Source organism: Zingiber officinale, chromosome 7B (assembly GCF_018446385.1).
Source record: "Zingiber officinale cultivar Zhangliang chromosome 7B, Zo_v1.1, whole genome shotgun sequence".
NCBI classification, from domain to species: Eukaryota; Viridiplantae; Streptophyta; class Magnoliopsida; order Zingiberales; family Zingiberaceae; genus Zingiber; species Zingiber officinale.
In genome coordinates, this window is record NC_055999.1 from 105,816,839 (window position 1) to 105,827,876 (window position 11,038).

Sequence of the window (11,038 nt, forward strand, 5' to 3'; positions counted from 1 at the left end):
ATCCCCCATCAACTCCATCCACCATCCTCACCTCTTCCTCCTTATCAACCATCTCAATCTCCTTCTCCATCACCAACACTTTTCGACTAGGTGGCCAGTCGAGCGGCATCCATCGAGCTTAAATTGTTGGAACTCACACGGCTTGGCTTACCATACGATGGGCCGCGCCCCGTGTTGCGACAAGGCCACCGTGAAGAGAGGCCCTTGGTCGCCGGAGGAGGATGAGAAGCTCAAGTCCTACATCGACCAGCACGGCACTGGGGATAACTGGATCGCCCTCCCCAAAAAGATTGGTAAGTGATTAGTTAATTCCTGTTGTTAATCAATCCATAATGGTGTGTTTAAATAGTTGGTTAACCAATTTGTTGCTACAATGATGTGATTAGGCCTGAAAAGGTGCGGCAAGAGCTGCCGGCTCCGGTGGCTGAACTATCTCCGGCCGAACTTGAAGCACGGCCACTTCTCCGAGGAGGAAGACAACATCATCTCCACCCTCTTCATCAGCATCGGCAGCAGGTGATCAATGATTAATTAAGCTTTAGTTAAGATTAATTAACTTAGTGGATTAGTCGAATTATGGCAATTAACTTAGTAATTAGTCGAAGGATTATGACAAAATTAACATATGTTAGACACATGACTTCTAGTTAAAAAGTTCATATATATTAACTCCTTGTTTTTTTTATTCGATTTAGATTAACATTTTGTTAGTATGCTATGCATCTTAATTAATCCTCCTAATACAATTTTTTTCATGAAAAATGTTTAGAATTTCATTTTTTAAAAGATATATATTTTTTAATAGATGGTCAATTATTGCAACGCAATTACCGGGAAGAACAGACAACGAGATCAAGAACTACTGGAACACGAAGTTGAAGAAGAAGCTCTTCGGAAAGAACATTAATTCTGATCAGCCGAAGAAGAAGAAACTTTCCACTCTTGTCGGTGCCACACTCGACGGCTGCCAATCTCGGTCAGAAAGCCAAGAAGTCCGAGCTCCGGTGATGGCTCCGGCTGCCGGCGAAGACACCACTGTCAGTACTAATTATTCATCAGGATCCTCTTCCACATACGGACTCACGGGGGAGCTGGACGAGCTCTTCCAGTTCAGCACGATCAAGTTGGAGGAGATGGACTGGCTTTTCGGAGCGGCAGCGGCAGCCGTGGGCGAGAGTTCATCGGCGGTGATGGCGCCGGTGAGCTGCGGCGAGCGTGGTCCGGTTGACACTGGCGGGACCAGCGCAAGTGCGTGGCCGTGTGATAATGTAATTAATGGAGGTTTTTACATTTAATTGTGTGTGTAAATAATGACCGCTGTTGATTTTCTCGGAGGAACTCGGACAATGAGAAATATTATCCGGTTTGTAATTTGTGATATTTTATATTTATTTCACATTTCTTTTTTTTCTTTATATATATATATATATTATTAAAAATATGTCCCATTACTATTTTGATAAAGCTTAAAATAAAATTAAGTTAATAATATTTTTTTTACTTCGAAAATAATTTTAAGATTTATTAATAATTTTTATAAACGACATCAATCAGGGATCTAGAGTTTAACATTCAGCAGCAGTGTATTATTAAAAAATTTTCTCATTAATCAATTAGTGATCTAGAGTTCGATTAAGACTCAGCTACGACATATTATTAAAAAAAAAATTTATTAATCAATCAGATATCTAGAGTTGGAAATCTAGCTGCAGTGTATCATTGAGAATTTTTCTCATTAATTAATTAGAAATCTAGAGTTTTCTTTAGTCTCACATATCTTAGACTTGGAAACACCAAACTTCTATAAATATTTTGGGTCAGTGATATTAAAAAGTATATTTTTCTTAACTTTTTTTTTTGACTAAGATCAAGTATGATATTAAATTAATTTTTTATAAGGGAAGTCTGTTATAGTAGCTTGCGGTTGAGATTCTGAAGCTTGGAGTCCGTTACAGTAGTTTGCTGTTGGGATTCTCGGACATCACCTTAGCATTGCACTATTACATGCGTCTGACACACCCTTACCTAATTTGTTCTTATCAGATTAATATCTGATATAAATAATTAAATTATTTTTTCATGAAGGAGAGTCTGTTACCCGTATGCATTCATGTATTATATTAACACACGCAATTAGGGACGGAGTTACGTATAACTTTGGTAGGGCACCCCACCTCAATTTTTTGTAAGTACCCCACTAAAAATGAATAAAAGTAGGGCAATACTAAAAAATTAAAATTATTTTCTATAGGTTAATTCCTCTTCTCTCGGATCTCTCCTTGCATTGCCCCATCTAGTATAAGGGGCATAACTTATGCAATGTCTGCGCACGATCACTAGTGTGTGTCTCTGTGTGTGTGATGATGATGATGTTGTGGGGAAATAGGTAGATCACACGAGGCGCCTTGGGTAAGTTGAAAGTTAAATTGGTCAGTTAAAAGTCAAGCTAAGCTATCAATGAAAGAGACTCTTCACACTCAACTCGCCCAAACTCAGTCCCACTCGACTCTCTTAGCTGGGTCATGCTCAACACCCTTAGCTTAGTCATACCTGATTCCCTCAGCTCTGCAGCTCAGCTCTTTACCCTACCTTCGGATTCAGGCGTGTACTCCCCCTCCCAATAGTGAGGTAGATGGGCACCAAGATAAACAGAAGACGTGAAGCAGTTGAGGATACAGATGAAAGTACGAGAACCCACATGGTAGCCCCATGATTTGAATGTGGAATTTATGCCCCTTGGGAGAATTAAGGTATAAAAGAAAAGCCGCTTGGGCCGTCTTAGGTACACACACATAAGTCACAAAACTCTCTACTACTGTCAAATGTTTCTTCCAACCAACCCTCTTCTAACTTAGTATCGGAATGGTCATGTCGAGCTCAACCTCGACCTCCATTCTACCTTTTGTTGAGCATGTCGAGATCTCGGGAGCTTTATTCGGCACCGACTCACTAAGAAGTCACCCCATCAAAGTTGCTCTTGACTTACGCGCGCGTCAGCGATTTAAACCAGGACATATGATTTAAAAAATTATCTAATTTTTAATCAACATCTTCTCTATATCAAAACAAACTCCTATTATTGCTGTCAACACTACTCTTATAAACTATCTAACCAACTAGATAAGATTGTCAGTAGGTAAAATTAATGATTAATCTACTTAGTTTGATTGACTTGATATTACAAATCACATGCAAGAACTAATAATATTAGAAATTCTCATGGTTATAATTGCATTGAGTTGAATCATCAAGTGTTGGGTCCAATTACATGATTACCACTTTCATCCATTTTATAAATTCTAGAATTATTAATATTTCTTAATTCTAGCTAGCTTTGTGGACTTAAGAGAACATTTAACTTAATTGATTTGACATTTGGTTAAATTCTAGATATGTTTATAATAATTAATTATCTAAGTTTAATTTGCATTTTTTTTACTTAAGGGAGAAGGAAAACACATCAATAATAGAACACTGTGATTCTTCTTTATAGAGATGGCAATAGTACTCGATAATCAAAGCTTAACAAATATACGATAATTTACATTGGGTTAAAAAATTATGATATATTGGCACGTAACCAATTTATCTATACTTGACTAGGTTTCATGACAATTTGAACAATGTGAGGCAATGAAGTTGGTAGGAAAGGTCGAGTGCAAGTCATGTTTTTTCAAAAGACATCCATTTGTATATTGCTTGCGGTCCAACAAGATTGATAAATTTTGTAAGAAAATGTTCATTTTTTAGTCATTGGTATTATTACCTATATGACGTTTTCCGATTGTTTTCATCAAGCCATATAAGAAAGATTTGCGAATAATTTCTTTTTATAAGTGCAAATTTCCTTGGCAAAAGCTCTTTTTCTTCAAAAATGAAAATTGGATGAGTTGATCCAATTTTCCTACTTGTTTATTATATATCAACTTGTGTATATGGATCAAACTAAATTGCATTTATGGTATAATCCACTCGAATTAATTATCAATCAAAGGTACAAAATCAAATCAAATCAATTGAAGAACACCAACCTTCACTATTCAACTAGTGTTGGAGAAAAGGATTAACAAGTTCAAAAGATTCATGAAAATTAAAGATTGACCAAAACAAAAGAATCATGCAAAAATGCCTATGAGAAAGGTCTTTATAAATAAATAAATTAATTAATTAAAATATCATAGGACATCAATGACACCATGCCAAAGGAAAAGTTATGCTTTATGTTGGTTGAGTCACACTTTTTCAATTATAGATGTAGAAGATGGCATGCCCTATAATTGAATAATTGAGGGTTTAGGGTAGGGTTTATCATGTATCCATAGTCATGTCAAAAGCCATTTGATATTTTGGACTAAAGTCCTTTTGCATCTACCTTTTCACTTTTTCTTGAAGGATTAATAGTCAAGTAAAGCTAGCTAGAAACTAGATTTAAGTTTGAATTGAATAAGTCAAGAGCATAAAATACTTTTGCACTAGTCATTCTTCTTGCACAGTCTCTTTTTTTCTTTCTTTCTCTAGATCATCGCTATACACCAAGGCTAAAATCCTTGCGAACAAGATTCTCGTTAGGGTTTTCTTCAATCTCTTAAGAAGCCTTATGTGATTGGCTATGCCACTCGCAATGAGTGTGAACTTTTTAGATCATTGTCGTTACTCATGCATTTGCGAACTTGTTGTAGATGTCTCATCGTTCGAAGTTGGTGTAGCTCATTTTGAGCTAGTTATGTGATATAATTCAATTTTAGTACTATGAAGAAATCTATGCATCTGATCACCTTCTTTTAGTTCGATATAAACTAAAGGTTTACGCAACACTTTCAGTTTGAGAAGGGTGTTAAAAGAAGGGATTATTTAACAATCTTTGTCAATTTTTACCCATTCAATATGCTTTGATTCCTTGCGAGGTCATTCTGATGTCTAAGTCATCATGGGATCGAGAAAGAAAAATATAATATGGAAGAGAAAGAGGATTAGAGTTAGGGTTAATGTAACAAAAACATACCTCCTTTCATCATTACGTACCTACATTATTTATAGCCTTGCGCTTCCAACCCCTAATGGGTTATCGGATCATGAATTGCAGATTGCGGATACTAGAGAGGTGATATTATCGGTGGTAACAATATCTTTATTTAAAGATATTGTGCAAATAAAATGAAGCAAAATACTTATAAGACTTAAGAATATTATCCCCCACGCGATTAGGCCGCATAATGTCAAACATGATGCAACGACTCGAGAGCATATTTTGATCCATCAACCCTAAATAATTCAAGGGAGCATCTTGCGTCGAGGTGATTGTGATAATCAATCTATTAATTGAAAATCTCAGATGGCCATTAAATTAATCCATGACAGAGATTAGTCACTAGCATAAAGTGTTCATTAGCACAGCTAGCTCACACAGAATTATTAACTAGCAAACCACTTTATTGAATTTTATATTAATCAAATTGTAAATCTTTTATATTAAAGTGGATAATTAATATGCTTATTAGTACTATAATGTTTGTTGTTGTGTCTTTGATTGAGTTGTCAAAGGAATCTTAAGGGATACCATTGAACAAGTGCTGATGAGATAATAATTAATTAATTAGCTTATTGTCGAATTATATTAATTATATGTGGTTGCTTGCTTGCTAATATAAAGAATCAAACACGCCAACACAAGTTGTCGTGTTCCTATGTCATATTGGATGTTTGATAGGAAGGTTAATTATGTTGGGACTGGTGGCGTCACTAAAGAGGATGAATAGTATTTGCTTGGATCGTTCGATTTCGTATGCTCATCTGTAATAGATTATTTATTACATAGGGAAAGAAAAACATAAAACAAAGCACAAATATATAATAAATTATTTTGTTTACTGTCGAGAACTCTCAATTCCTATTCCACGGTCTAACGTCCGTAATTTCATCACTATGCTTTTTCTTTCTAGGGCACCTTTTGAAAATAGAGGAATTCCTTACAATCCTATTCTTAAAAACAATAGTTCCTCTCAAAACTTTCAAGAATCGGCGTCTAAAATCCTCCATGACACCCTTTTTTACATACTTCAAGTCATGATCAGAAACCATCCAACATTCGATTTTTAGCTCCATCAATTGATTCTTTTTCTAGAATTCAAACGTGTATTTGCAGAATGACTCTTTCATATGAGTATTGGCCATAATATATGATTGCTAGTCATTATCAGTAGTCAATTGTTATCACATCAGTCAAGTGAGTTTAATTTTTCTATTTGTATTATTAGTCAACTGATGAATCATACCATTCGATTAATCACATACAAACCCCCTTAAACCCCTCAAATCTAAAATTTATGATTTATGGGTTCATCAATCAATTGATATTCCATATTAGTTGACTAATACCTCTATTTCAACCTTATCAAGATTGGATTCTCATTGTCTAATATCTGATTTACATTAACCAACCAAAAACTTCTTTTGCTTGACACTCGGTCAATCTTGACATGTGAAGACTTTCTTTGTCTAGCATTCTGTCAATTTTGACTTGTTGGGATTTTACTATTACCTAGCATCTAGTTAATCTCAACCCGTCGAGTCTTTGTCGTTACCTAACATCTGGTCAACTTTGACTTGTCGAGATTTTACCATTGTTTAGTTTCCGATCAACCTAGATTTGTCGAGACTTCACCATTATTTAGCATCCGGTTAACTTTAATCTATCAAGACTTCACCATTACCTAACATCCAAATAACTTTGATATCTGTTAGGACCTTACAAGCTAGAGGGGTGAGGGTTGAATAGCGCAAATCACTTCATTGAGATTGGGCAATGAAAACCTTGAAGTGACACAAACATAATGCTAACTCTGATGATTTTATTTGATATCTTCCTCCTTGAGACTACTAATCTAAGGGTCAACTCATAGCTATCCAATTTCACTAAATTTTCTCATTCTCGGACCAAATCTGAAGGTGTAGAAGCCTTCTTACAATAGGATTACAACAATACTAGAAGAGTAATAGTAGAAAAACAAAGAAGAAGAGGATTTTACAATGATTTTGAGTGATTTGTTTCCTCTTTTCCCAAAGATTGCTCCAAGTTAGGTGGTTGCTCCAAGTTAAGTGGAAGAGCACAAGAGAGCTTCTTTTTCACTTGAGCACACACACTTAGAGCTTTATTGCATAAATAGTTGCCCTACAACGGCTAATGTTCTCCTTTTATATATGCTCAGATTTTTCTGATATCAGTTCAACTGATTCCCTCTACCAGTCGAACCAGTTGACTAATTTGGTTGCCAACCAAATAATGGCTTTTGAAGCTTTTGAAATCATGTTTGATTTTATCCATTATTCAATTCGATTGGTAGAGAAAATTCTTCTGATATTAGTTCTTCCATTCAGTTTTGAGACTGAATCAATTCAATTGATATCAAAATTAGTCGATTAATATGTAGAATCAAATTGGAATAAAGGATTTTCAATGTACCAATCGCTTGATATTCATTTCCATTCGACTAATACTAATATCAGTCAAATGAGTTTCATAATCAATCGACTGATTATAGTATTTTTGGTGCAATCATTCTCAGGTCAAGGTTGATTAGTTTGACTAAGCTCAGGTTGGTCCGAGCTTGAGTTTCAATATTTGACAATATGATAGAGAAAAGTAAGTAGGTTAAGGAAGGACTGGATACTTGATTGGGAAAGTCTTGACTGAATGTTAGGCAACAAAAATAGACAATGGAAGTCTTAGTGGAGATAGGCAGTAGAAGACCTAGTTGGGAACTAGACAATGGAAGTTCTAGCAGAGCTAAACAGTGGAAGACTTAGTTGGAAACTAGGCAATGAAAGTTTTAGCGGGGTTAGGTATGCGAAAGTCTTAACAGGAGGTTAGACAACGAAAAGTCCAGTAGGAAGGTTGGCAAGGGAAAAGTCCAAGTGAGTCAAAAGGTGATCAGACACTTGGTGATCAAAAGTCTAATTGGAAGTTGGCAAGGGAAAGTCCAAGTAAATTAAGGAGAACATGACACTTGATGAAGAAGTCCTAGCAGGTCAAGATTAATCAGATGCTAAGCAATAGAAAGTCCCAATAGATCATTAATGACTAGATGTTGGACAAAGAAAGTCCTGGTAGGTTAAGGTCAACAAGATACCAGACAAGATATGAATTCATCTTGGAAAGACTGAAATGAGGATTAGTAATCGATTGTTAGGAAGTCGAATCGATTGGCAAACCCTAAATCTAGAATTCTGGATTTGCATGTGTTGGAGCAACAATCCTTGGGTCAAGGGTAACTAGTTTGACTAAGCTCGAGTTGACTCGAACTTGAGTTTTGATGTTTGACAATATGTGAGAGAGAAGTCCTAGCGGGGCTAGACAGTGAAGATTTAGTTGGAAACTAGACAGTGGATGTCCTAGTGGGGCTAGTCAGTGATGACCTAGTTAGGAATTAGGTAACGAAATTCCTAGCAAGGCTAGGCAGTGGAAGACCTAGTTGAGAACTAAGCAATGGAAGTGCAATAGGAAGTTGGCAAGGGAAAGTCCAAGTGGATCAAAGAATGACCGAACACTTGACACAAGATAGAAAGTCCAAGTTGATCAAAGGTTGACCAGACACTTGGTGAAAAAGCCTAGTAGGTTAAGGGTGATCGAATGTTAGGCAACGAAAAGTCCCAATGAGTCACGGATAACTTTAGGGTTGGATAAAGGAACCCTAAACTCGAGTTCAGAGTTTAGGATTGGGCAATTGCCTAATCGATTGGGACCTGCTCCTATTGATTAGGTTGATTACCTAATCGATTGGGAGATTTTCATGAAACACGATTAGTGTTGTCTCACCGCAAGTGCACAATAAAGTTATCAGGTAATAAAAATATCAATTCACAGAGACTATAGATTAAACACTAGTCAAGTCTGCAAAGCAAGTTATCTAAACAATCAAAGTCTTGAAAGCTTGAGAACTAGAGAGCGAGTGAGAGAGATCATAGGCAAGCTAGCAATGGACAAGAGAAGAATTGGTTTGGGGGAAACGATTCTAGGATTTCGATTTCATCATGAAGCTAGTTGATGTTCTATGAGTTGTTTATCTCCTTATCGCTATGCCTATGCTCTTATAAGGATTCTAACCAAATATAGGTGTGAACCCGTGAAGTTCATACCAAAGTGTTTATCTCATTAGATTTCAATGTTATTAAATGAAGAGGTAACATAAAAAAAGTTCAGTTGAGAGGGATGCCCTTTTGTTACTAAGGCTCCCCGGTCATTCAGTCTAGATTACACAAATTATTTCATAATATTAAATTGATAAAAATCTATTAAAATCTAAGTAGCTAATATCTTGTAGAGAATAAGAAAATTGATCTCCTTTCAAGAGGATTGTGATAGAAATTTCGCTTAGAGGGATGTTCTCTGTCACTAAGAGTTCCACGGTCATACAATTTAGAGTTTCTCCTCTATAAGGCATCTAATTCGTTACATCCATTTAATCAAACATAGCAAGCATGCATTCAATTACCACACACACATTTAATCAAGCAAAAACAAGGCATAAACATGTCATGGAATATGGAAATGAGCAAATTTGTTAGTGCAGTTTGCACTAATAATCAAACTCATATTTTAATTTATGACAAAAGTTAAAGTTAGAATTATGATTTAACCTATTTACCAAGTGTACAAGATTGAAAGACTTGATGAGACCTAACATCGGGCTAAAGTCCAGTTAGATTTGGAAGACTTGATAATTGGTAGGAAGTCTAGATAAGTTGATATTTGAAAGGAAATACAATTGGATCTGCGGGACCTGACAACTGGTTGAAGTTCAGATGTGGCATTTGACAGGAAGACCTGGTGGTTCAAGAGTCAAGTAAGTCGGTAAATGGTAAGTGAGGTAAGCACTAGAGGAGAGTGATTTAGTGAGAACAAGCCCAGTGAGGTTGTAGGCGATGGTCCAACTTAGATCCATTTTGAAAGTTTAAGTTGAGACCATGACTAAATCCTGGTCTTGGTGAGATAGGATTTAAGTCATAAATAAATCTTGTTTTTAATGTACTTACTATGTTTTGTAGGGTATTTTTTATTGTTTGAACTAACATGTCGTGCAGGAGATCAAAGCTACAAGTTGGCTGGAAAAATAATTTCTAGGTGCCTAGAAGGGTCCAGACACTTGGAGGTCTGGGAGTCTGAGTGGGTCTAGATGCCTAGATTGGGCCGAACCTAGCCACGTGTGTAGTTGAGTTGGCGTGCTCTAATTGGTCAGCACATGTCAATGTCTAGGCGCCCAAGGCTGGTCCAAGTGCTTGGGATTGGATAGAGGAAAGACGGATAGAGCTTCGCTGAGATGTAACCATGTTACCGGTCTAAGTGTCTGGGGGTGGTCCAGGCACCCATAGGTGGATAACTCAGCGTCGAAGCATGATTGAATAGGCTTTAGTGGAGGCGCCCGGGGTGGTCCATGTGCTTGGATAGACCTATAAAAGAAGTTTCGACCAGCATCATCAATATATCATTCATCATAACTTTTATTCTCGTGTATTGCTTCGAAAACAATTCTACGACACTGAAATACTGCTCCGATGACAACACCCAAGTTCCAATTCTAAGTCGTCGGTATAGTTGCCTTTATTTACTTGTACTTTAAATTCTATTCTTTGTTTTTCAAAAAAGTGAAAAAGTGACTCATGTTATTCACCCCCTCCTCTAGAGTACTTTACGATTCTACAAAATTCATAGTTAATATATCAATATTACATCACAATTACTCCCTATATTTTAAAATCCAGAGACCTACTCTATAGTAATGAAATTATAACCCAAATATAAAGAAACACATTCTTACAAATCCAAATGAAGAGTAGAGAGAAAGAAATACTTTGAGAAGTAATTGGACGTCTTAGGATGAAATCCTCGTATGGATGGTGGGCAGAACAATGAAATTAGCCTCAAATGATGGGTAAATCATGAAAACTCCTCTAAAATAGACCTTGAGGGTCTCTTAGAAGGAAACCCCTCTCTCCCTTTGAAAAGAGGATCTTATTCTCCTTTTATAGGGGGTCATACGACCTT

At 36.4% G+C, this 11,038-nt stretch overlaps 1 protein-coding gene across 1 annotated transcript; it reads left to right on the plus strand.

The window, feature by feature from the left end:
* LOC122004023 (transcription factor MYB36-like) lies at positions 1-1,371 on the plus strand. Its single transcript, XM_042558974.1, has 3 exons — positions 1-293; positions 387-516; positions 806-1,371. Exons 1-3 carry the CDS (start codon positions 158-160, stop codon positions 1,293-1,295), a joined length of 756 nt encoding a protein of 251 aa, XP_042414908.1. The 5' UTR covers positions 1-157; the 3' UTR covers positions 1,296-1,371.
* Positions 1,372-11,038: the final 9,667 nt, after the last annotated feature.